General features: G+C 37.1%; 1 protein-coding gene across 1 annotated transcript in view; it reads left to right on the top strand.

The window, feature by feature from the left end:
• Nucleotides 1-27,214, top strand: part of LOC131276794 (olfactory receptor 7A10-like) — a 35,933-nt gene extending 8,719 nt beyond the window's left edge. Inside the window, exon 3 of the mRNA XM_058290365.2 lies at nt 26,271-27,214. Coding sequence (XP_058146348.2) covers nt 26,271-27,214 — 944 coding nt within the window. The remainder of the gene's footprint in view (nt 1-26,270) is intronic.
• The last annotated feature ends 184 nt before the right edge of the window (nt 27,215-27,398 follow it).

Here is a 27,398-nt window from a genome sequence, read left to right as displayed (position 1 = left end):
ACAAGAATGAAGACAACCTATTAAAAATATCTAAGCAGAATCTTAACCAAGTATATGTAGTTGTCAAATAGTGTTCAAAATTTTCTGTCATTAATGAAGTGCAAACTTAAAACTGCAATGATCTATCATCACGTGCTCATTAGAATAGCTAAACACCTAAACACTGACAATACCAATTGCTCATGAGTATATGAATACTTTTCTCATTCATTGCTAGTAAGAGTATAAAATGTACAAAATGTTATAGACAGAAGGTAGTTTAGCAATTTCTTGTAAAACTCAACATAGTTTTACCATACAACCCAGAAATTTCCTCTTAGGCATATATGTAGCTGATTTGAAGGCACAAGTCTGTGCAAAAAAAACCAAACATGAATGTTTATAAGAGTTGTGTTTATACTCTCCAAAATCTGAAATCTACCAAGATGAACTTCAATAGGTAAATAGATAAACACACTGTGCTATATTTCTACAGTGGAATATCAGTCAGTGATAAAAATGAAATGGTCCATCCAGTCACAAAAGGAAGGTTGAATCTCAAATGATTTATGTTAAAGAAACCATTCTAAAAATACATCATATATCATTTCATATATATGAACTGGATAAGGCAAAACAACTGAAAGTAGAATGATCACTGGTTGCCAGGGACTTAGGGAGAGAGGAGGAAGGTTGAAAAGGTGCAGCACACAGGAATTGTTATATTCTGCAGTGGTCAAAATTGCATGGTATTGGCAAAACGATAGACAAAATGACCAGTGTAACTGAATTGAGAGTTCTAACATAGATCTTGCATGTACAAGTCATCTCATATTCAACAAGGCCACCAAGAAAATACAATTAGGAGAGAATGACCTCTTCAACAAATGGTGCTTGGAGAACTGGATATCTTTACCAAAAAGAGTGAGAGAGTGACACCATCTCATGCCTTATACAAGAATTAACTCAAGATGGATCAAATATCTAAATATAAAAACCAAGACCATAAAGTTCTTGGAAGATAATTTAGGGAAGCATCTACAATATCTTGTAAATGAAATGGGTTCATGATATTCATACCCAAAGCATGAAGATTAAAATAAAAATAAAATAGATAAATGCGACCTCCGTACAGTTAAAAACACAACCAATCCAATGTCCACAGGATGGAGGAATAGAATATGGATTAGAGTGGACTTACTGTTATTCTATTCATGAACTATTGTGATTAGTAATCGAAGAAAATGTGGCATTGGTGTGGAGAAAGTGGCCATGGTGGCTGCTGGGTGTGGGGAATGGGAGGAAGAGATGAGATGTGGAGGCGTTTTCGGGACTTGGAGTTGTCCTGGGTGGTGCTGGAGGGACAATTACCAGACATTGTATGTCCTCCCATGGCCCACTGGATGAAATGTGAGAGAGTGTGGGCTATGATGTGGACCATTGACCATGAGGTGCCTCGGTGCTCAGAGATGTATTCAATAAATGCAATGAATGTCTCATGATGATGGAGGAGATTGTTGTTATGGGGGGAGGAGTGGGGTGAGGGGGGTGGGGGTATATGGTGACCTCATATTTTCTGAATGTAATAAAAAATTTTTTAAAAATTTACAAAGGAAACTAAAAAAAAAACACCTTTGTATCTGAATGCAGTCTGTCAAAAATTGAAAAGACAGCTTATCCTACTGGTGAAATTATATTGTAAATTTATATTGTATAGGTGCATAATATCTATCGTATATAAAAAAATCCTATATCTCAAGAATAAAAAGACAAACAACCAATTTAAAAAATGGGCAAGTGATTTCAATAGATATTTCTGCAAACAAGAAATACAAAAGCCTAAAAAGCACATGAAAATATGCTCAGGATAACTAACTATTAGGAAAATGCAAATGAAAACTACAATTTGGTATCTTCTTACACCATTAGACTATGGTTATTTAAAAGAAACAGAGGACTACAAGTGTTGGAGAGGATATGGAAGAGAGAACCCTCATCCACTCCTGCTGGGAATTTAGAATTTTACAGCCATCGTGGAGGATAGTTAGTCAGTTCCTCAAAAAACTAACTTTAGATCTGCCATATGATCTAGCCATTTTCATTGCTGGCCATATAACCAGAAGAACTGAAAGCAAAGACACAAACAGATATAAGCATCTGAATGTTCATAGTGGCATTATTCACTAATTCAAAAAGTTAGAATCAATCCAAGTACCCTTCAACAGAGAAATAGCTAAGCAAAATGCAGTATGTACATTCACTGGAATATTACTCAGCTGTAAGTTACACGGCAATAACACATTAAATAACATGGATGAATCTTGAAGACCTCAGATTGAGTGAATCAAGTCAGGAATTGAAGGACACATATTACATGACCTCACTGATATGAATTAAGCAAATTGAGTAGACACGGAGAGCTAGACTCTGGAAGATAGGTTTACAGGATAGAAACAGTGAAGGTTTTGAGTCGATGCCCATACAGGTGAAATCTACAATAAGTTGTAAGTGTGTAGTTGTGTAGGAAGCGATTTGACAGGTGTGTAGTGAGATTATTGTGTTGGTTCACTGCAGGTTTGACAGGGGTTTAGGGTGGTGAGGGTGGATTGGACAGTCCATGGAACTTGGGGGAGGGTTGGAGGAGAGAACACATGGATAGTGGGCATTGGTGGGTATGTGGCTGAAACTACAATTTTGGGAAAGCTCTTTTGTCGTTAAGACAGGGTAGACATTACTGGTTTAAGGTGTTTTCTGGAGGACATTCAAGACAGAGCACATCTAGGGTAGGCTTAGGGAAAATAAGGGAGTGTGTGAGTGATCACTTTGTGGTAGTTTCTTGTATTGGTGAGTGGTTACCCACATAAAGAGCAGAAAGGCATTGGACTAACTCCTGGCAAGGCCTGCTACAGTCTTAAAAGAGAGGTGGGAGTCGCTTGAGAGAAGGGGGGCTACCTAATAGGGGAAGACAGACCAGTGTGTTAAGCCCTCAGTTCAGTTGTTATTTATTATGAATCTTGTCCTTCAACTAGTGGAGTCTGGTTGTCTCATTGACCTCAAGGGGGAGAGAAATGGAGGAATAGAACAGATGAAAGAGGGGGTATTTGGGGTGGTGGTGGAAGTGTCCTACCTGATCTTGCAGTGATGGACACAATCCATGTTAAATTTCATCAAAATTTAAAAGTGTACAAACAAAAAGGTAAACCATAATGTAAACCATTGCTGTTGATTAGTAGCTATGTTTAAATAATTGTACATCAGTTGTAACAAATGCATCAACCACATATAAAAATGTTATTATGAAAAGGGAGGGATACCGGGTAAATGGAAGTCCACTGTATTCTTTATGTGACTTACTGTAACATAAAACTTCTCTGAAGACCAATTGAAAAAAGTAAGACACTGTGGGAGTAAATAGAATAAATGTCACTGTACATATAATACAACAAATCTGACAGAAATGAAAAGCACAATGTCAAAAAATTCAAAATTCTCATTATTTTTAATATCCTGATTTATTTTATTTTTTGAAAATTTTTCTGTATTTTATTTCTTACATTTAAAACTATCATTATAATTTCACTTTCTTATTAATTGTATTTTGCTATTTTATTGGCTTCACTTTTGAAGTTTTAGATCACAGAAGTGTTACAATTGTGGCAGGAGGGTCACTGGTTTAGGGTATAAGTGATGAGGGATACATGGGTGTGTGTGTATATATATATATGGCATACAAATGTGTTCAAATATTCATGGGGCATTGTCTTAGTGGGTGCAGATTCACACAATAACCAATAGAAAATCAAATTCTCATTCTGGGGACCTCTTCTATGTTCTCTACTGGAACAGCAACAATCCCCCAAGTGCAGGAGCAATAACTAGTAAAGGAGGATGGTCCATTGATGGACCCTTGATTTTGATAACTATGCTTATGAGCCCTTGCTCTTGAAATTGAAACTTAGTCTAGGGTTGTAGGCTTCCTAATAATCACCTACTCGGATTCTCTTTGTAGTTCAAATATGACCTCTAGCTTAACCAAACTCAGCATATAAATGCAAAACTTTCCCCCAGTATGGGAAATGACTCCCAGGGATGAGCTTCCCTGGCTCTGAGTGATTGCAACCAAGTATCAACAATTAATGTAACTGGAAAAATAAAAGATCTTGAAAAAACGGGGCAATTTTAAATACATATGAGTTTATATGCATAAGAGACTTCAAAGTGATTTTGGACGTCATTTCAGAGGTAACATTTTGGCACATCTCAGGAGGATTTCATAGACAGTCAAAGTAGTTACTATCCCCAAATAGCAGGTCTCTTGAAAGCTCTGGAGACATCCACACACTATATTTAGCCCCTTGCCAGTGGGTCCTACTTTGCATTTTATTCTCCCCAGTGCACCAGACTAGGACTCAGTTGTGGTTTTGAAATATGGTTCTTCTATCCTTGTATTTGAACTTATATTTAGTTCTAAAGGTGATAGGTGTACATCCAAGAGATTTAAATCTTTGGGCTGTCCATGTGTCAGCTAGGTCCTGTATCTCAATGAACTTGCAATACCTACTCTCCAGTTCATTGGATGCATCCAGGACAACTAAAAAGGAGAAGATGTTGGACAAAACATACCAAGGAACTGAGGGTGTCTACAACTGCTACAAAAGAGTCTCATCCATCAGCCTTATGGGATCAAAGCCCCCAGTCAATTAAAGTTGGATTGTACACTACTATCCCCGAATCCTCATGATTGGGGAATATGTTATGAATGAAAGTAGAATTACTAGTAGTCTAATATCAAATTGTGATTCTAGCAATGGAAGAAATATTATTGATGTGTAGGTGGTGGTCACTGGAGGTTCTGAGGGTAGGGAAAGGGACATACAGGTGCAATATGTGGTCATTTTTGGGACTTGGGAATCTTCCTGAATCACAATTCAATGACAGATACAGGCCACTATGTATTTTGCCATAACCTACAGAACTGAGTAGAAAAGAGGGTAAACTTCAATGTATACTATTATCCATGATTAGTGGCCATGCTACAGTATGTGTTTATCAATTGCAATGAATATACCACATTAATGAAAGATGTTGCTAATGTTGGAAAATGTAAGAGTTGTGGGAAGTGGGGCATACTGAATCCCCTGTATAATATCTAATATTTATGTAATCTAAGTATTTTAATTAATTAAGGAAAGGAAAATGAAAAAAGAAAGGATATTGTGTTTTGTTAAATTATTCTCTGTGTCAATTGAGATGCTCATATGGTTTTTCTTCTTTGATTTATTAATGTGGTAAACTACACTGATTCATTTTCTTATGTTGAAACACTTGTATACCTGGAATGAACTTCTTTGGATATGCTGCATGATTTACTTACTGCTGTTAGACTGAATTTGCATGTATTTTGTTGAGGATCTCATTGCTATATTCATTAGAGATTGGTCTTTAATTTTCTTTATTTGTAATATATTTATCTGGATTTAGAATTAGGGTAATACTGGCTTCTTATGATGGGATTGCTGATGTCTAGGCATCTTAATATTTGGCTGAGAAATGGTGAATTTCTATCTCTTGGTAGAAGTTTTATTTACTGTCTCCTTTTTGATTTTGGGTTCAACTTATTCTAAATATTAAATTTTGACCTTTTAAAGTTATCATACAAGGTCTTGGTCCCATGAGTGGGGTCCAGACCAGATCCAAGTGGGTGGAGGAATAAGTGAGGAGAGACTCCAAGAAGCCTTTTTCCTACACTTCCCAGGCTGGCCAGCAGATGGAGCACTGTCATGACTGTTTTTGTGAAATTTGACTTTTCCAACCACAGCAAAATAACACTATTTTTGGTTTCTCCATTTCTCTCTTCCCACTCTCTTTTGGAAGATACATTCACATGGGACTACCTTGTGAATAGCAGTTTCTTTGGACAGCTTATGTCCTCTCCCCCTGTTTTTGGAAGAGAATTGAACCCTGCTGCCCTACTCAGACGTCATATTCTGGGAACCCCTTATGGTGGCTGTCATTGCAAGACATTATATGAATCTCCTAGACAGCCAAAGTAGTTGGCTGAGAAATGGTCAAAATTAATATATCAAACTATTGGGAGTGAAAACACCAATAACACTATTTCCAGGGGATAAATGTACAACACTAACGTATGCAGAGCTTGGAAAAAATGATTCAGAATGAATTGTTTACAGTAACCTCTAAAAACAGCCTAGGAATGTATTCACCAAACTGGTGTACGTGAAAAATTATTTGAAGGGAATCATAATTCAAGGAGTGCAGCATGAGGTAGGGCTTTTACTTGTACAAGAGAAACCTCCAGAAAGAATTAATAAGCTGAGGATTTTACATCTCAGATTATGGTGCAATCATTACAGAAATTTTATAAGACAGCATGAATGAAATATTCTCTGAAAATTATAGGTTTGATGTTGGTATACCTCAAAAACAGTTTCTTAACATGTGGGTTAATAAATTGCAAAATGAGAATGAATTCATAGCTTTCTCAAAGAAAATGGAGTAAATACGAATAAACATTTGTTTTTTCAAAACTGGCAATTGGTGCAAGGCAATCACTGATCCCTACAGGGCACTCTGATTTCCCAGTTATAATGGTGGTCCTTGGATCAGGTAATGAATGAAGAAGTCAGCTTAGTCTATCTCACAAAGAACAAAGTTGGACTATATAAAAACCTGAAATTATGTGCAAATATCTGGTTTGAATAGTTTAAAAAGACATATTTGGAAATGGGGAAACAAACACACATTATTTTTTGTAATCTGTAAACACAGACTATTATAGAAAATTCTGAGAGAAATTTCCTGAAAATGTCAAAACTGTATATACTTTTAAAGGACAAATTTATGTCACTGGAAAAATCACAAAAATTAATGAGACCATCGAAGTTTGAAGAATCAGAGATTGTGTTGTAAATTACAACTTCACTTAACTTATAATTAGGAACACACAAGAGAAAGGAGAAGATCAGAGATGGAATGGGAATATTGTAAACCAAATCAGACTACATCTCCATTTCAGGATGCTACTTATTTAAGGAGACAGTGAATCGCAGCCATGTTGTCTGGTACACAGCATTTGAAATGAGAGAATATTTTCACCAAAACTTATAACATAAGCAGTTGCTTTCATCTGGCAGGGACTGCAGCACACCTTTATCCCTGCAGCATCTTCTATAATTATACATACAGAATTATGTGTATTAAATATTTTACCACTGAAAAATCAAGGTAGTAGCTTCTGCCTTCAATACTCTTACTTGGAAATACAATAAGAAATAGCACATGATGTAAAAGAATACAAAAGAAATAGGTGTCCTCGATATATAAAAAGTAATGAAATAGAATTCTGAAAATTACAGATTATTTTCGATACACTTATAAAGTATATATATTTAGATCTCCCTGTATTTGACCTCTTTTAGTCATGAGTACCTTTCTAAACTTGAGAAAACAATCCATTTATAGGGAGAATATTTTTCAGCATTTTTAAAACCTGCTTTACGTCCTTGTTTCTAAGACTATAGATTAAAGGGTTTAGCATGGGTGTGACCGCCATGTACATCACTGAGGCTATTGTGTCTGTTCTTGAATTTTCTGTAGCAGCAGAACTAAAATACACTCCAAGACTTGTACCATAAAACATGGTCACTAATGAGAGGTGATACCCACAAGTAGAAAATGCTTTATACTTTCTCTCAGCTGTTGCAATTCTTAAAATGGAAGATTCAATCTTGAAGTGAGAGAAAAAGATCCCAGTGAGTGGAATAGCACCCTAAGCCCAGATGTGACATTCATCACCACGTCATTGACAAAGTTTTCAGAGCAAGCAATTTGGACTAGCTGGTTAAGTTCACAGGAAAAGTCGGGCATTTCCAACTTTGCACAAAAAAGACAATCATAAAACCATTAAGCTATGTAAAAGAACAAAACACTTAATAACCAGGATGACAGCAACAGGAAGCCACAGACCGGGGGTTCATGATGACCATGTAATGAAGGGGATTACAGATGATCTTGAAGAGGTCATGTCATCACTGTGAAGAGGGAGTTTTCTAATTGTCAAAAAAGCATTAGAAAAAACATCTGTCCGAGAGAGTTTTCAGAAGTAATGGTTTTACTATCTGTCTGGATATTCAGCAGGATCTTTGGGACAGTGGTGGAGATAAAACAGATATCTGTAAAAGACAGTTTTAAAGAAAGAAGTGTATGGGTGTGTGGAAGCAAGAGTCTTAGATGATAGCCAAGATGATGAGCAGGTTCCCAGTTAGGCGACCAGGTACACAGACAGGAAACGCCCAAAGAGGAGGAGCTGCATTCTCATATCTTCAGAGACGCCCAGGAAGACAAACTCTAAATCATGTGTTTGGTTTTCCATGTAGCTTATTAAGCTCCTAGAAAAGAAGCCAGAACAATGAGAATTTAGACACACGTAGTGACCTGCAAATTATCGTCAATGCTGTGTTTTGTAACCGCACTAAATTAATGATTTATTACTATAATGGATAGAGCTAGTAATTTTTTTTCTGAAAATATCAGGGAAAAAATGCTCCTGCCTTTCCTTGACACTTTTACTGACTAGCCATCCATGTCCTTAATTGGAAAGGATTTCTCACTTCAATATATTCCACTACAAATTCTCTTAGAAGTTATTTTATTCAACCAGTAGACTGACCCATCATTTTTTACTCAGTAATGAAAAGTTGGGGTAACGTCTATTGGTGATGATAGCACAATACTCTGAATGTACTTAAAACTACCAAGTCATACACTTTTCAATAAATAAAATGTGAAATTTTGTGATGTATACAGGTTAGTACAATTAATTTTTTAAAATAATTAATTAATGACGTATACTTTTTAACAATATCAAAGACCTGCTATTGTTACGATGCCATTATTTTCCAATCTGGTCTATACATTCAACCAATTCAGTTTTCTAAAATACCAGCAGGTTATTTTGAGTATATTGGCAAATTACTTCTAAAGTTTATATGGGAAGCTGTGGACTGGCGGGACCCTTCCCACTGGGGCTGGCAGCCGCAGTGTTTCCTGAGAACTGTCGGTTGTGTGGTGGTGTTCCTGGGCCCCGTGGTCCCCGAATGCGTGGTCCCCAGGTCAGTGTCCCCTGGGCCCCCATAGCCTGTGTTCCACGGACCTACATGCCCTGGGTCTGCAGAGTCCCAGACTGCCCTTTCCCAAGTCCAGCGCTCCCGGAGTTCCGGGATTGCCTTAGCCCTACGGTTTTGGACTGACTCCATGGGTGGGAGGGATTTGTTGGGGGGTGCAGTAGGGGGGCCTGGCTAGTGTGGGTTCAATTTTCTGGTCTTCCCCCCACTCTTATTATTTTATTTTTTTCTTTTTTGCACTTGGAGGAGCATACCGGCTTTCTTGGGGAGAGTCTGGGAAGAGAGGAGTGGCGAATCTGCTGAGAAAGCCCAATTCACCTAAACACTCTGAGATAGGAAACTTGGCCTGGGAGAAGGTGGAGTCAGAAAACCAACAAGTCCTCTCATAGCACACCTAAAGGAGAGGGACTATAGGAGTTGCTTTCTAAGCCTCCAATAGCATACTTGGGGTTCCTAGTGAGGTGTGGGTGCTCTCTCTCTGGAGATTGAGTCATTGTTTTCTATGTGTAGCTGATTCAACAAGGACCCACTTGAATCTCCTACTGGACCTCTCAGGCAGCTTCCTGCTGCCTGGGAGAGAGGGAAGTGAGGAAGGGAGAAATGGGCGAATGCCAGATCCCTAAGCATTTTAATAACTACAAACAGGATTCCTTGCTTGAAACTTTCCCTAGTATTTGGTTGGTTTTTCCTTGTATTTCCTTCCTCTTTATCCCCCCAAGGCCCTTTTTTCTTTCTTTTTCCTTTCTTTCTCTTTTTCTTTTTCCTGCTTACTTCCCATTCCCTTTTGTCACCTTTTTCCCTCTTTCTTTCTTTCTTTCTTTCTTTCTTTCTTTCTTTCTTTCTTTCTTTCTTTCTTTCTTTCTCTCTTTCTCTCTTTCTCTCTTTCTCTCTTTCTTCCTTTCTTCCTCTGCTTTCTTATTCTTCTTACATTGGGTGCTGCAGGGAGAGCTTCACATTTGCTGTATTTCCTCATCTTCCATTTACTCTTTTATGTGTGTATTGATTTTGGCCACCAACACTATTCCCTTTTCTCTACATCTTTCTATCCTCCATCGTTAATTGTTTCTCTTACATTACACCTCACTTTGTTTGCCCCCCTTTTTTTGACTTTTTATTACTAATACCTTTTTCTGTTTTCTGCCTTATATTCACTCTTTACATTATTGTCCTCTCTTTTCTCTTTCCCTCTCTCCTAATAATCATGGTTTCACCAACTCCCAGCAGTTTTGAGAAATATTTCTATAAACTATCAAAATACTACTGCTAACTATATTCCATATGTTACATGTTATTTTCTCCCAACCCAAGCTATTATTTTTAATATATTCTTATTACAGAGGTTGTGAACTTGCAAAACAATCATGCACATGTGTAGAATTCCCATTCAAACACAATCAACTAACACATTCTACTATCGTGGAATATTTATTACAGATTATGTGATAATACCATCAGACTATACTACAACCATTGTCCATAACAAACATTTGGTTCACTTTTTCCGTAATTTCCTATTATCATCAGAGAACATCATTGGCATTGATGCAAGAATATTACAAAACTGCTCTTAACCACAGTCCATAGGTCACATCAATTGTATTTTTCCCATGCATCTCCACATTCCCACCACGTGCAGCAGTGATGTACGTCTGTTCCAGCTCACAGAAGGACACCCTTGCATCTGTATCATTAAGCACAATTTCATACACCTCTGGGTTCAATGTATTACTCAGTCCCTAGATGATTCTCTAGCTTTTATTCAATTGATATTTACATCCCTGGACTATCTTTTTCATCCAGATTACCATTTATAAACCAGCTGCTACTCACTATGTTACCATCAAATCTATGCATTTCCAAACTTTTACAGTCAGGTTAATTAAAACTCCTACATATACTAAGCATTAGTAGTTCTTCTCAACTCTTATCTCCTAATAATATATACTTTAGGTTCTAACTCCATGCATGTATTCTTTGTATTTGATTCTTATTAATGAAACCATACAATATTTGTCTTTTTGTTTCTGATTTATTTCACTTAGCATATTGTTTTCAAGATTCATCTATGTTATCACATGTGGCCCAATTTCATTTTTTCTTACTGTAGAATAGTATTCCATTTTATATATAAATATACACACACTCATAAATATATATATGCAACTTTTTTTATTCCATTGATTGGTTGATGGACACTTGGATTGTTTCCCACTTTTGGCAATTGCGAATATAGCTGCAATGAACATCAGTGTGCAGAAGTGGATTCGTGTCAGTTTTCAATTTTGGATATATTCCTAGTAGAGGAATTGCTGGATCATATAGCAGTTCTGTATTTAGCTTCCTGAGGAACTGCCAAACTGTCTTCCACAGGGACTGCACTGTTTTACAATCTCATCAACCATGAAGTTGTTTACTTATTGTTCCACATCCTGTCCAGCACTCCTTTAATTCTGTTTTTTTTTTTAAATAATGGCCATTCAATGTAGTGCGAGATGATATATCATTGTCATTTTGATTTGCATTTCCCTATTATCTAGTGATATGAAATATATTTTCATTTGTTTTTTGGCCATTTGTGTTTCTTCTTTGGGGAAATGTTTTTTTTTTAATCTTTTGCCAATTTTTAAATTGGTTTTGCTTGCTCTTTTAGTCTTTAGCCATATGATCACTTTGTATAGAATGGAAATCACATTCTTATCAGATACGTGGTTTCCAAATATTTTCTCCCATTGAGTTGGCTGCCTTTTCACCTTTTAGATGAAGTTCTTTGAATCACAAAAGTGTTAAGTTTGAGGAGTTTCTTTTTATCCATGCTTAATTTAATTGTTTATGCTTTCTGTGTGAGGTTAAAGAATGCATCACCTACTAACAGGACTTGATGGTTTCCCACAAATTTTTTTCCTGGAGATTTATGGTTCTTGCTTTTATATTTATTTCTTTTATCCATGTTGAGTTAATTGTTTATACGGTGTGGGATAGGGGTCCTCTTTCTTTTTTGACAATGGATATCCAGGTAGGCAGATTTGACATTCAGCCGTATATATTTTTCATGCCTTTCTGAGGAGAAGATACATTCTTCCTGTCTTTTATAGCTTGTGACTGCTTCAAGGCCATCTGTCATCCCCTGCATTATGTCTTCATCATGAACTTCCAATTTTGTCTTCCTGTTACTGGTAACATGATTATTCAGTGCTCCAGACTCGCTTTTACATGGCGTAATGATTTTGCAATTGTCTTTTAGTACAGATTTGGAAATCCCCCATTTTTTTCTGTGAATATAATCAGGTGGTCCAACTTGCCTATTCTGACACTTACCTCAATGATCTAGTGCTGTATTTTGCAACTGAGCTTGTGGGTATTATTACTCACACTGGGATCATTTTCTCTTACTCTAAGATTGTATCCTCCATTTTGAGAAATTTAACATCTGGGCACAAGTATAAAGCATTTTCTACCTGTGGTCTCACGTCTCAGTAGTATCCTTGTTTTATGAATCTTCTGCGGCTACCCCAAATTCAAGGAGAAATGCCATAGCCTCAGTGATGCACACGGTGGTCACTCCCCTGCTGAAATTCTTTATCTACAGTCTTAGAAACAGGGACATAAAGCAGGTCTTAAAAAAAACAAACTCTCCAGAAGATAATATTCTCCCTATGAAGATATCATTTTTCTCAAGTTTAGAGACGTGTTTAAGATGAACTAAGGTCAAACAATGTGAGATCTAAGTATAGTAGCTTTTATCATTATCTTATGATTATCTGGTAATTGCCTGATTTCCTGAATTCTTTCTTTTTAGTTTTGTATACATCAAAAACACTGTTTCTCCTATTGTTGTTTTTTTTAATCATTTGACTTCCCTGTTTATATCCCCTGTTTTCAGTGTTGAAGACAGCATAATGTTTAATATTGGGCATTGGTTATGCACTATATAATTATAGGAGGTGCTGGAGTCAAGAAGCTGTGCTCAGTCCCTGCCGAAAGAAAGCAACTGCACTTGTGTTATATGCTTCTGGTGAGAATCCTTTATGTGATCAAGGGCTGTGACCCCATTGCCAGGGTTTATGTAAACTGGTTCCAGAAAGAGGTTACATACTGCACTGGATACACTATCTGATTAAGTTTACAGAAATTCACATTATTCCTTCTCTGATACGTGATTTTCTCCTGCACTTGCCCCAACATAAGATAGGTGAGGGTGTAATAGACTTTAGAATCTCTGATTCTTCCAATGTTGACAATCCCAGCAATCTGTAGTTCTTCCAGGGATGTAATGGGGCTCTTTAAATATTATTGTGAGAGGCAGAAGCATTTTCAGGAAATTTTCCTTTGCAATTTCTGCAATAATGGTCCTTCTTTATAGACCATATATATTAACATGGGTTTTCACCAATTGCAGACACTTGTTGAACTATTATTTACAAATACTAGGAAATAATTTTAGGGATTTTATTCAGACCATAAGTGTTCTTTGTGAGGTAGACTAAAGTGGATGCTACCTTCATCACCTCACCTCAGAATCCTCATTTTGATTGGCAAAGAAGAGTGGCATTTTGGAATAGAATCATTCTGCTAATGCTAATTTTTTAGTAAATCTTTTCTTTTTATTTCTTTCCCCTTCCTCCCCATCCCAGTTGTCTGTTCTCTGTGTCCATTTGCTGCATGTTCTTCTTTGTCCACTTCTGTGGTTGTCAGCGGCACAAGAATCTGTGTCTCTTTTTGTTGCGCCATCTTGTTGTGTCATCTGTCAGTGTGTGCAGCACTATTCCTGAGGAGGCTGCACTTTTCTTTTGCGCTGGGCAGCTCTCTTTACGGGGCACACTCCTTGTGCATGCGGTTCCCCTATGTAGTGGGCTCCCCTGTGTGGCATGGCACTCCTTGTGTGCATCAGCACTGCGCATGGGTCAGCTCCACACGGGTCAAGGTGGCCGGGGGTTTGAACCGTGGACCTCCCATGTGGTAGACCGATGCCCTATCCACTGGGCCAAGTCCGCTTACTGAGCAAATCATTTTTATTTTATACATATTAATAAACATCCAATCCATCCAAAGTGTACAATCAATGGTATTTGCTAAAAATCACATACTTGTGTGTTCATCACTTTAATCATTATCAGAGCATTTTCATTTCAATATTAATAATAAACAAAAAACAGACAAAAGAACAAGAAAATTCCTTTCCTCTCATTCCCTCTGTGCTTCTCCCACTGTACATAGCTGCAGTTTCTGGCTATTATATCCAAAGAATATAAACAATGACTTTTAGTATAATCACAATGTTGTACCTTCAAATTTCAAAAATTTTAGAACAATTTCAGTACTCCAAAAAGATAGATTCTACACCCCTTAGCATTATTTCCTCAGACCTACATAACCATTAATCTACTTTCATCTTTATGAATTGACTTATAGTTACATTTTATACAAATGGAGTTATACAAGACATAGTTCTCTATATCTGGTCTCCTTTACATAGTATAATGTATTTCCCTGATATTAACATATTGTACTATTATCCCTTATATTTGTTTAGCTTCAAAGAAAAATGGTTGTACATATGCAACTCTACCCATATTCAAATTTCACTTAAAATATTTATATTTCATATAATATATTTAGTTCATAATAGGGCAATCATATAGTATTTGTCATTTTGTGTCCTACTTGCTTCATTCAAGATAATATCCTCTAGATTCATCCATGTTGTTATATGTTTCATGACTTCATTTCTTCTTACTGCTGCATTATATTCCATTGTGTTTATTCTCCACAATTTGTTGGTCTATTCATCATTTGATGGACACATGGGTTTTTCACAACTTTTGGCTATCATGAATAATGTTGCTATGAACATCAGTATGCAGATATCTGTTCACATCACTACTATCTGTTCTTCAGGATATACGTAACAATGGTTTTGCTGGGTTCCAGAACAAGTCTATATTCAACTTCCACAGTGGCTGCACCATTCTACATTCCCACCAATAGTGAATAAGCATTCTTATCTCTCCACATCCTCTCCAACAGTTTTTTGACTTTTTAATAGCAGCCAGTGTACTAGGTATGGAATGGTGTCTCATTGTGTTTTTATTTGAATTTTCCTAATCACTAGTGATGATGCACACTTTTTTCAAGTATTTCTACATCATTTTATTTATTCTTTGGACAATTTTCTTTTCAATTCTTTTGTCCATTTTAATATCAGATACTTTTTCTTCTTATTGTTGAGTTGTATGATCTCCTTATATATCATGGATATTAAACCTTTATCAGATATGTGATTACCAAATATTTTCTCCCCTTCAGTCAGTTGCCTTTTCACACTTTTGACCAAGTCTTTTGATGTGCAAAAGTTTTGAAGTTTGAAGAGGTTCCTTTTATCTATAAATCTTTTGCTGCTCATGCTTTGAGTATAAAGTTTAAGGAAATACATCCTACCACAAGTTCCTGAAGATGTTTTCCTACATTTTCTTCTAGTAGTTTTATGGTTGTTGTTTTTATATTTTAGTTCTTGATCCACTTTGAGTTAATTTTTGTAGAAGGTGTGAGAGAGGGGTCTTCTTTCTTTTGAATATAGCTATCTATTTACCCCAGCACCATTCATTGAATAGACTGTACTGGTCCAGTTAGGTGGGCTTAAGGGCTTTGCAAAAAGCCACTTGACTGTCGATGCAAAGGTCAATTTCTGAGATTATGATTCAGTTCAATGGGTCAATCTATCTGTTCTTACACCAGTACAATGCTACTTTTTACCACAGTAGCTAAGTAATATGCTTTAGTAAGGAAGTGAGTGTCCTCCAACTTCTTTCTTCTTTTTCAAGACACTATTTGCTATTCAGGGCCTGTAGCAGTTTGATGTAGTTATGAATTCCAAAAAATAGATATTGGATTATGTTTATGAACTGGTCTGTATGTGGGCTTGATTAAATTATGACTAGGACTTTGAATGGGATATGTCAGTAAGGTGTTGAGTGCCAATCCCTTGGTGGATGAAGATTCACAGATAAAAGACATGGAAAAGTACAGAGGTGGAAGTTTTGGATGTTGTTCTGATGTTGGACTTTGATGCTGAAGCCTTAAGCTGGAGCCCCAGCAAGTGAGCACTTAGAAGAAAGAGAAGTAAGCCTCAGGAAGAGAGGACATGAGCCAGGAAAAAAATGTAGAGAGATAGAGACAGCTCTTTAGACATGGCAGAAACCCTGGGGAGAGAGACAGAGTTGGCCACCTGATAAGTCTTGCTGCAGAACGTGGCAAAAGACTTTGGTGTGGGAAATAACTTCCGCTTTATGACCTGGGAACTGAAAACTCCTACCCCAAATAAATAACCTTTATAAAAAACAACCAATTTCTGGTATTTTGCATCACCAACCCTTTGGCTGTCTAATACAGGGCACCTAACACTTCCACATAAATTTGATTATGGCTTTTTGATTTCTGCAAAAAAGGCTACAGGGATTTTGGGGATTATATTGAATCTGTCAATAAGTTTGGATACAATTGACATCTTAATGATATTTCATCTTCCAATCCATGAAAACGGAATGTCCTTCCATTTACTTAAGTTTTCTTCAGTTTCTTTTAGCAATGTTTTGTTATTTTCTGAATAAAGGACTTTTATGTCCTTTGTTAAGTTTATTCCTAAATATTTGATAGTTTTAGGTTCTATTATAAGTGAAATTATTTTTTTCAGATTTCCTCCTCAGGTTGCACATTAGTAATGCTTAGAAATGCTTTTGATTTTTCCATATTAACCATGTATCTCCCCACTTTCCTGAACTTGTCCATTAATTCTAGAAGATTTGTTGTGTATTTTTTAGAAATTTCTTTTTATTTTATTTTTAAATTATAGTTATTGATGATATGTAGATTATGAAACATGTTACATTAAAAAATATAAAAGTTCCCAAATAGACCCCTCACCCCCACTCCTCCCGCATCAACCACCTCTTTCATCATTGTGGCATATTCACTGCATTTGGTGAATACATTTTGGTGCACTGCTGCACTGCACGGATTATAGTTTACATTGTAGTTCATGTTCTCCCCCAGTACATTCAATGGTTATGGCAGGATCATTTCATTAGTGAATAGTGAAAGCTTTACTTTTTCTCTTCCTATTTTGGTCCCTTTTATTTATTTGTCTAGCCTAAATGCTCTAGCTAGAAATTCTAGCAAAATACTGAATAATAATGGTGAGAGTAGGCATCCTTGTCTTATTCCTGATCTCAGTGGGAAAAGTTTCAGTCTTTGACCAAGGAGTGCAATGCTAACTGTAGGTTTTTCATTTATGCATTTCACCATACTGAGAAAGCTTCCTTATATTCCTATTTTTGGTGACATTTTATTAGGAAAGGGTGCTGTATTTTGTCAAATACCTTTACTGCGTCAATTGATAAGCTCATGTGGTTTTTCTTCTTAAATTTATCGATGTGCTTTATTGCACTAATTTATTTATTTTTTGTTAAGCCATCGTTGTATACCTGGGTTAAAACCCACTTGATTTTGGTATATAATTCTTTTAATGTGCTTTTGGATGCTGTTTCCATTTATTTTGTTGAGGATTTTAGCATCCATATTCTAGAGTTAATGATTTGTAATGTTTCTAATAATGCCTTTATCTGGTTTGGTATTAGTGTGATGTTGGCTTCTAAAAATGAGTTGGGTAGCATTCTTTTTTGTTCAACGTTTTGGGAAGACCTTGAGCAAGTTTAATATTAGTGCAACTTGATTGATTGGTAGAATTCACCTGTGAAGCCAACTGATTCTGGACTTTTCATTTTTGGGAAGTTGTTATGACCGTTTCATTGTCTTCATTTGTGATTGGTTTGTTGAGGGCTTCTATTTATTCTAATGTCCAATTTTAACCAGAAATATAAGGGTATTTCTTTTTTTCTCATTTCACTTATTTGGCAAACAATGAATTTATTGTATTTTGTAATATATGAATCCACAGAATTAGTCTCTGCTATAGAGTCATACCCATAACAGAATGGTACTTTCAGAGAAATGAGTTTCCATTCATGCTGTCCTGAAAATTTCTGATTTTTCATTTTGTGATAATTTGAAAAATAAAACTCCTCAACTTGACATTTTCTTTCAGAAACCTCTTCAATGCAAGTAAAAGAATCAGATCACTGCACATTCTCTGAATTATGATTGCCAAAAAAAAAATCATTTATCACATAAACCAATCAGTTCACCAAAATAAACTCTAGGTACAATTCTTAGCAGTAACTGCAAAGAAAATATTGTAAGTAAGTATTTCCAATGCTATACATACACTAGTGTTGTAACTTTATCCAATGGAAAGGGTGTCATTGGTGTTCTCACACTGAACATATTGATACATCATTTCCCATATTCTTATCCTGCAAGACTGTATTTTTGCAATCAATTTTTGTATCAAATAGTTTATCTGTGTGTCTTATTTTCTTTGTGAAGAAAATCTATGAATGTTGTGAAGAAATCTAATAATCATGTACTCTTGATATTCTTAAAGAAGCTAGAGGTATGCCTTTTTAATAGATGGAATTAAAAAACATTGATAAACAGGCAAACCAAAATGATACTTCTGCTATCATTATGAATAGTGTATAAAGACCAAGAATACATTGAAATACTTGGCTCCAAATATGCTGCATTTTCTGCAATCCTGGTAGTAGGAAGCTCTTGCTATAAATGTTGATAAAATAGGCAGTGTGCCTGCTAGGTAACCATCTTCTGTGTACAAGAATGCAAACCAGAATGGGGAGAAAGGGATGCTAAGGGCCAGATCATACCTACTTCAAAGCATAGCATGTACACTCAATGACAGATGCCGGTCATACTTGTACTTTGAGTGTATTTTTGGAGAAAGGGATATTTTATCTCTTTCAAAATTCCCAAGGAGTTTTCCCATTTCCTTTCTAATACAACAACTAGCTACATTAGTTCTTAAGAAAACATGTTTTATAGCACATGACATGTGTGATGGTGGAGACTGTTTCAAATCTGCCATGCACTTCTAGGTCCTCCTCTTCCTATTTTTATCTCAGAAAAAGAATTCCTGGACTTTAGCAGTGAAATGTTTTCCTCTCTAAAACTCTTAAAATAAGTATTAACAATAATATTCACATTGAATTGAAAGTATAAATTTTTCCCACAGGAAACTGAATTTTATTCTTGAAGAATCTATAAATGACTTAAAGAAAAGTCATTTAAATATCTGTTATTGGTAAAACTTTGGGTTTTGGGTTTTATTAAAGGAGAAAATTGAAGAGAGTCATTAAAATATTAAAGACTAAAGACACTAAAGACACCTCCAAGAATTGAGTGAGAAATAAATACCAGGTTACAGAGGGAAAGAGTATTATTTTCCCTGGAGAAATGAGGAACTAGATTGCTGTATTCAAACCATAAATACATGTTAAATAAAAGGAGGAAAAGACTCATTTTGAGTGAGCACATTTCTGTTCAATAGTATTAATTTGCATAATTAGAAGAATTACTTTTGGGGGCTCAACCAAGTGAAATTTTGAAAATATAAACAGTTGTCCAGAGTGGGGAAGTCAGAATAAAGACACAGAAGTTCAGAGAACACCATTTAAACTAAGACACAGACAAAAGCATTAAAAGAACCCCTTAACTTTTATAGCATGCCCTAAAAATGTAGAAGTTCCAAAGTGTGTATATGTCAAACACAGAGGCAATGACTCCATCCTCCACTGCCAGTTTCCAAGGGAAGCAAATGTTTAGGGGTAAGTATTAACTGAGAAGGTCTTGGATTTCATTTCCTAGTGTCTTCTAGTAATTGTAACCTTCCATTGTCCTCTCACTTCCATATCAACCTGCTCAGAGGAATTGGAAGTGCTCACATATTTTTAAGATATGTCGTCTAAAAGGTAGTTCATATCAGTTTTATTCCCTGAGTTTCCAGAATTCACACATATTGTATTTATCTATTATCTAAGGAAGAAACAGCCAGTGGTACAAAACGCCACTGGAATCAACTAGAGTGGTTCTGCTTTTGCTGTGGAAAAGAAATATCATAGGAGGGAATGCATAACAGAAAGTAACTACATAACTACAGGAATACAGAGAAATTGATGTAGAGAAAATCCACAGATATAAATTTGTTTTATTTTCTAATTTTTGCAACACAGTGGGAGGAGCTTTGCTTTTCATTACACTTAATTTATCTCAGTTCCTTTACATGGATATTTTTAATTTTCATCATTGTATATTTTCAACATAAATGTTCTGATTATTTAAACGTTCATATATTTTAGATATTTACAATATTCTTTTAATTTTCTAATACTTATTAAAAAGAGTTGTCTCAAGATCTCTGTCTGAATAATTTCAACATCTGTAGAGTTACAAACCTTTTTCCCCACTGTCTACTTTCCTTCTGGTTCTCAGCCATGGCATTTTATTTCCTTAGTGTCTATGGTGAATTTTTAAATGTGTTTTCTGCTTAATTTGCTGGGCCCATCTTTGGGATAACTCTTTGAGGAATAGATGGAAGAGAGAGGATGTAAATATGATTTCATTTTGCCATTAGCACATCAGAGGAATAGAATATTTATGTTTCCACCCTGAACGTTTAAGGCCATATAGCTGCTGTGATTTCAGAATTCTTGCTTGTCATTCAGAGAGCTTTTCTCACCAGGTAGCGCCAAGTTCAGAGAAAGTGTGTAACTTGATACCCATTTTTGATTAGTGTGTTTACATCATTAACCTTTAAATTTCAGCTATGTAATCAAGCTGCTATGTGTCAAGATGCTATGTATTCAAGAGAGCTAGAGACTGGATGATGGGATTTTAGGAAATAGGCAGGGGAAGTAGAAGGTTGTGAGCAAATACCTATATGGACAAAATCTATGATAAAATGTAGGTAAGTAGTTGTGCAGTTGTGGGATAAGACAGGTAAATAAGGTTCCTATTGTGTGGGGCTATGCAGGTTTGAGGGGGTCTAAGGTTGAGAAGATGGTCTATGGAATTGGGGGAGGTTTTTGGGTGAGTTGGTGAACATGGGAGATTGTCAGGTACATGGTTAAATCTGTAATGGTGAGAAAACTCTTTAGAAAATATAAGGAAGGGTTGCTTATTTGGGATGTTTGACGGGAGGCATCTGAGAGAGATTGCATGGGGTCAGGCTTCTAGGGAGTGTGTGATTGCTCATTTTATCATATTGTGTTGTTATCAGTGGGTGGAGACACATGCAATGAGTGGGAAAGTGGTGGACCTCCATCCTCGGATCATCAGATGTTTTCAAATAGAGAAGAGGGTATCTCTCGAGATGGTGGGTGATTCCCAATGGGAGAGGACAGACTAGCATGTCAAGCCCTCAGCATTGCTGTAAGTATCTATTAATGTTGTCCTTCAAGCAGTGAAGTTTGGTTGTCACTGTGGGCCCTGAGGGGAGTGGGAGAGGGGAATAAATGGAGGGAAGAGGGAGTAACAGGGGGCAATGGAAGTGTTCCACAAGTTCATGCAAAGATGGATATAAACCAGGTTAAATATCACCTAAAATTTAGAAAAGTGTACAGTCTAAAATATAAACCATAATATAACATGCTGGAAACATAGTTGGTAGCTTTGTTGCAATACCTGTACATCAGCTGTAGCAAATATAACATCCACATTTAAAAAGATCGTTTATGGGAAAGTGGGAAATGGGTTTAATGTTGGGTATATGGGAGTACCCTATATTGTACATGTGGCTTTACTGTTTTCTAAAACTTTTTAAAAGACACAATAATAATTTAAAAAAAGGATGTCTACACTGAGACAGGAATGGAGGAGATTACCTTGTCACTGTACATGCAGGGCAACACCTATCACTACGATGAAAGGCAAAACATCAAAAAAAAGTTTTAAGATATTGTTCATTTCTTTGTTGTGGTGCTGTCCAGCGACTCTGCTCCAAAAGAGGTAAGGACGAACAGAGCAAGACAACACACAGCAACCGCTCTGGAGATGCAGGCTGGTGGTGCAGGTCTGATTGATTAAGTGTAGTAGCTTTTATAGACAATGAGGCAACGTGCAAGCAGCTTACTGGCTATGCTAATTTAGTGAGGCTGATTGGTTCATGTGCTCTAGTTGCTGGGGGGAAGGCAGATTTCGGAGGGACATGCCCAGGCGTGCCTGCCACATGCCTCGGCGCCATCTTTTGAGTGGAACCCTGAAGGCCTTATAGTTAGAGAGTTTTCCTACGTCTAACAAGGCATCAGCAGCTTGCCCACATTTCTTAATACCCAAATTTATATTTTACTGTATTTAACTTTTCCTATATAATTTTGTATTCTATTTCTAATCTTTAAACCTGTCAATACTATTTCATTGTCCTAATAATTAAATTTGGCAATATATTAAGCTTCGTTTTTTAAGAAATTTTGGATCACAGAAATGTTTGACTATGGCAAGGGAGGAGCACGTTGCGAGGTGTCATTAATGGGGGATACATGGGTGGGAGGGAGTTCTCCAGGGTATGCATATCTGATATATAGATATAGTTGGATGTTCTTTGGTTACTGTTATAGTGGTTAGAGTTATACATAACAACTGAGGGAGTGTTAAGTTAAAAGTTGAGGAGCTCTGTCATATTTCCCAGTGGAACAGCAGCAATCCCCCAAGTGCAAAGACAAAGATCTGTAAAGAAGGAAGGTCCAATGATAGGCACTTGATACTGATGACTATGCTTATGAACCTGTGTGCTTGAAATTTCAACTAGGCCTACAGCTACCGGGTGCCTAAGGGTTACCTCCTGAGAGCATCCATGGTGCTCAAATGTGGCCACTCTCTAAGCCAAATTTAGCATGTAAATGAATTACCTTCCCCACAGTGCAGGACATAACTCATGGGGATGAGCCTCCCTGGTGCTAAGGGATTACTACCATTAACAGCTTGTGATGCAACTAGGAAAAGACCTTGAAAAAAGGGGGGGAAATGGTAAAGACATATGAGTTTATATGGCTAACACACTTCAGATTGAGTTGGTAGGTCATCAAAGGGGTCGCAATTACGCATGTCTTAGCAGGATCCCAGAGACAGCCAAATTAGATACCACCCTAGTTACTGGTGCTCCTTAGGGCTATGGAGACACAAATGCTCTATGGTCATGACAGATGACTCTGGAGTTCATTGCCTTGCCTACTTTGGAATTTCTGCTTCTTGTAATTTACAAGAAGCAGAAAAACAAAAAGAATGGAGTTGCACTCAGATGTGACCTCTCTACACATGCCCCTTCTGTCATGTTTACTGATTGTGTGTGTGTGTGTGTGTGTGATTGGCACTAGGGTTTGTGTATGCTCAGGAGACTTGAATTTCTGTACTGTCCATGTTCCAGCTGGGCCCGGGGCCTCAGCAGATTTGCATCACCTACTCTCTGGTTCAATCAATGTACCCATGTCAGCTGACTGGGATGTGAGAATGGTCAATCAACACAACAGGGAACCCAGAGTGTCTACAACTGCAAGCAAGAGAATGACATCCATCAGTCATGTGAGATCTAAGCCCCCTCTCAATGTAAAGGTGTTGTGGACATCACCATCCTAGTGTCCACAAGACGGAGGTATATAAAATGGATTGGAGAGGACTCACTGGTATTCTACTATAGAACTGTTGTGACTCTTTTAATAGAAGAAATTTTATCATTGACTGTTGTGACTCTAGCAATGGAAGAAATTTTATCATTTATTTAGAGGTGAAGGCCATGGGAGATGCTCAGGGCAGGGATAGAGAGAAGAGATGTGATATGGGACATTTTTGGTACTTGGAGATGTCCTGAATGATATTTCTGGGACAGATGCAGGGCATTATTTATCCTGCCATAATCCACTGGATGGACTGCAGGAAAGTGTGAACTACAATGTAAACTATGGTCCATGTGGTTTGGCAGTCTCCAGGGTGTATTCGACAAATTCAGTGAATGTGCCTTACTGATGGAAAGGAACATTGATGTGGGAGGAATGAGCTGAAGTTGGGAATGGTGTATATGAGAATCTCTTATGTTTTTTAAAGTATCATTTTGTGTGATCTATTTATTCTTTTTAAAAAGAAAGACAATACAAAAAAATCCATATTCAGCAGGAAAAAAGATGCAGCTATATTTCCTAGGACCCCATATTACCCAGGAATCTTTTTACCAGTATTTCCACTTAGGAGAGTCTTGGACTTTTTCATATGGAACCCTTCCACTAATATAGAATGCAAAGCCCTTCAGAGTTAACAGTCTTCCAAACCTGCAGCTGGCATTTGAATTGCTCTACCCAATGAGATTCGTTTTAATTTTTCATTTTTTATCTTAATCAAGTCCTTTCAATAGATGGTATTAGGGATTAATTTAAAAGAATCAGAGTCATTTATAGCTATGAGTATATTAAAGAAGAAGTAAGATCACAAATCAATAGCTCTCTACAGATCTCATGGAAGTAGAAAATGAAGGGCAAACTGATCCTAAACTACCACACATTATTGCTGAATATGGGGGAGAAAGGAGAAGCAGTGAGAAAAGGGGAAATACTCTTGAGAGATGGTGGCACCATGTATGAAAGTCAACTCCAGAGGAGATAGATTGGAGGCAGAAGATGTCTTGGTATATCCTGATTCCCTCTCCAAATCAGAGATATGGAAATCATTTGGGGAAATCTTGCAATATTAGAGCACTCATCTAAAGAGAGGTGACCTCCTCTTGGGAGAAAGGAGTCCACTGCAATAGCAGATGAACATGTAGCTCCATAGCTGTCTCCCATGGGTCAAAACTGGAACAAGTGTATTTTTTCTTTCTTACCTCCAGAGAAGTAAATTATAAGAAGTAGAAAATCAAAAAGAATAAATCATTAATGAGACTTATGGGAATGAAATCCCTAAATGCACGGAATCTCTAAATGCTTCCTCTACATCCTCTCAAGTCTACTTTACTCATCTCTGGTCTTGAGAAAACACAATTGTGTCCTCTCCATGCCCTTCCTGGAGCAGAGATTCCAATTTCATCCCTCATTCAAAGAATAGCCTGCACTGGTGATTTCAGGCACCACCTTGATAATTTTAGGTGAATCACAGAATCTTCATAAGTGCTGGGGGAAGGTATCATGTCTGCAGGGCTCTCTTTTTGGTAGAAACTTTAGGGGCAACAAAAGATTATACGCATAAAGAATGCTTAAAATACAGAGTCCTGCCTTCTTAAAAGGACTGGTTGTGCGGGGAAAAATGGATGTAACAAATGATCTTCTTTCTCCACCTGATTCCTTTGCATTAGCTTTCACTCATTTGGCTTCACTATCTAAGCAGCATTTTTCCTTGTTTCACTGCTTTTTCTTAGTCTACAATTGTTGCCATCATTTGCTTAGCCACATCCATTCATTTTTTAAAGATTTATTTTATTTATTTATTTATCCCCCCTGCCACCCCCGTTGTCGGCTCTCTATTTCCCCTTCATTGTGTGTTGTCTTTTGTGTCTGTTTGTATTCTCATTAGGTGACTTTGGGAAACAATTCTGGGAATTTCCAGAGTGGGAAAGGGGTGATCTTTCTCTTAGCACCACCTCATCTCCCTCTTCTGCTACATCTTCTCATTGTTTCTCCTCTGTGTGTCTTGTTGCATCATCTTGCTGTGTCATCTTCTCTGTATCAGCTGGCACTCCTGCATGGGGCAGCATTCCTCCACATGGTGAAACTCCCACATGGGGCAGCACTCCTGCTTTGGCCAGCCCTCTGTATGATTGAACACTAGTAAAAAAACAGCACCTCCATAAAACTGTCTCCATTTATCCAGCTTTTATTTTTCTCCTTAAATGTTGTGACATCTGGTATACTCTATGACTACTTTAAGTTACATTCTTTCTGTATTATAAAAATGTGTTATCCTCATTTCTCAGCACTGTATTCCAATTGTCTAGACATTGCATGGCATATTATTAAGACTAAATATACATACCTCAAGGAATGAAAGGATATTTCATAGAAACTATGGATTTCATGACTGCTTAAATTAAAGGATGATAGTGGGAAAGGAAAACTTTAACAGGGATGGCACTAGAAGTCCCCCAGGACCAGGGGGTTAATCAAAGTATACAAATTATCTTGGCTTTAAAACAGAAATCTCAGCATTTCAGCTAGAATAGTAGTGCTTGTTTACATGAAAATTATTGATTTTTTTTTTTCCTTATAGGTAGTCACATCTACCACATTATGCAAAGAAATGATACCAGAATCTCAGAATTTCTACTCCTGGGATTATCAGAGGAACCAGAATTGCAGCCCCTCCTCTTTGGGCTGTTCCTGTCCATGTACCTGGTCACCTGCACTGGGAACCTGCTTATCATCTTGGCCATCATCTCAGACACCAACCTCCATACACCCATGTACTTCTTCCTCTGCAACCTGTCCCTTTGTGACATTTGTTTCTCCTCCACTACTGTCCCAAACATGCTGGTGAGTATACAGACAGAAAGCAGAGTAATAACCTATGGTGGATGCATCACACAGATATATTTTGTCTTGCTCTTTGCAGCATTGGAGGACTTCCTCCTGGCTGCAATGGCCTATGACCGCTTTGTGGCCATCTGTCATCCCCTGCACTACTCTGTCATCATGAACCGCCGGATCTGTGTCCTGCTGGTTCTGGGGTCATGGATCATGACTGTCCTGAATTCCTTGTTACAGAGCTCACTGGTTTTGCAGTTGTCCTTTTGTACACACATGGAAATCCCCCACTTTTTCTGTGAAATTAATCAGATGGTCCAACTTGCCTGTTCTGACACATTCATCATTGTCATAGTGATGTATTTTGTAGCTGGAGTGCTGGGAGGGGGTCCGGTTGCTGGGATCCTTTTCTCTTATTCTAAGATTGTTTCCTCCATATGTGCAATCTCAAAAGGTGGGAAGTATAAAGCATTTTCCACCTGTGCATCTCACCTCTTGGTGGTCTCCTTATTTTATTGTACGGGCATAGGGGTATACCTTAGTTCTGCCGCTTCACACAATACAAAATCAGTTGCTCCGGCTTCAGTGATGTACACTGTTGTCACACCCATGCTGAACCCCTTCATCTATAGTCTGAGGAATAAAGACATAAAGGGTGCTTTGAAAAAATTCTTTGGATGGAAAATATAAAGGTGTCATTATTCCTTGGTTTGAGGAAGTGCCTGTGAATGCAGCACTCAATGAAAAATCCAGATATTGTAATTCTTTAATTAGAATATGGAAGTAAAAACTGTCTCTTTCTATTCATTTCAGAGTTTCAGAGCTTTGGATTTTAAGCTGAATACTTTATTAAACTTTATCTGTCTCTTAGATT

Source organism: Dasypus novemcinctus, chromosome 30 (assembly GCF_030445035.2).
Source record: "Dasypus novemcinctus isolate mDasNov1 chromosome 30, mDasNov1.1.hap2, whole genome shotgun sequence".
Lineage (NCBI taxonomy): Eukaryota > Metazoa > Chordata > Mammalia > Cingulata > Dasypodidae > Dasypus > Dasypus novemcinctus.
The sequence above is the reverse complement of the archived record's forward strand: the minus strand, read 5'-3'. Positions and strand labels throughout refer to the sequence as shown.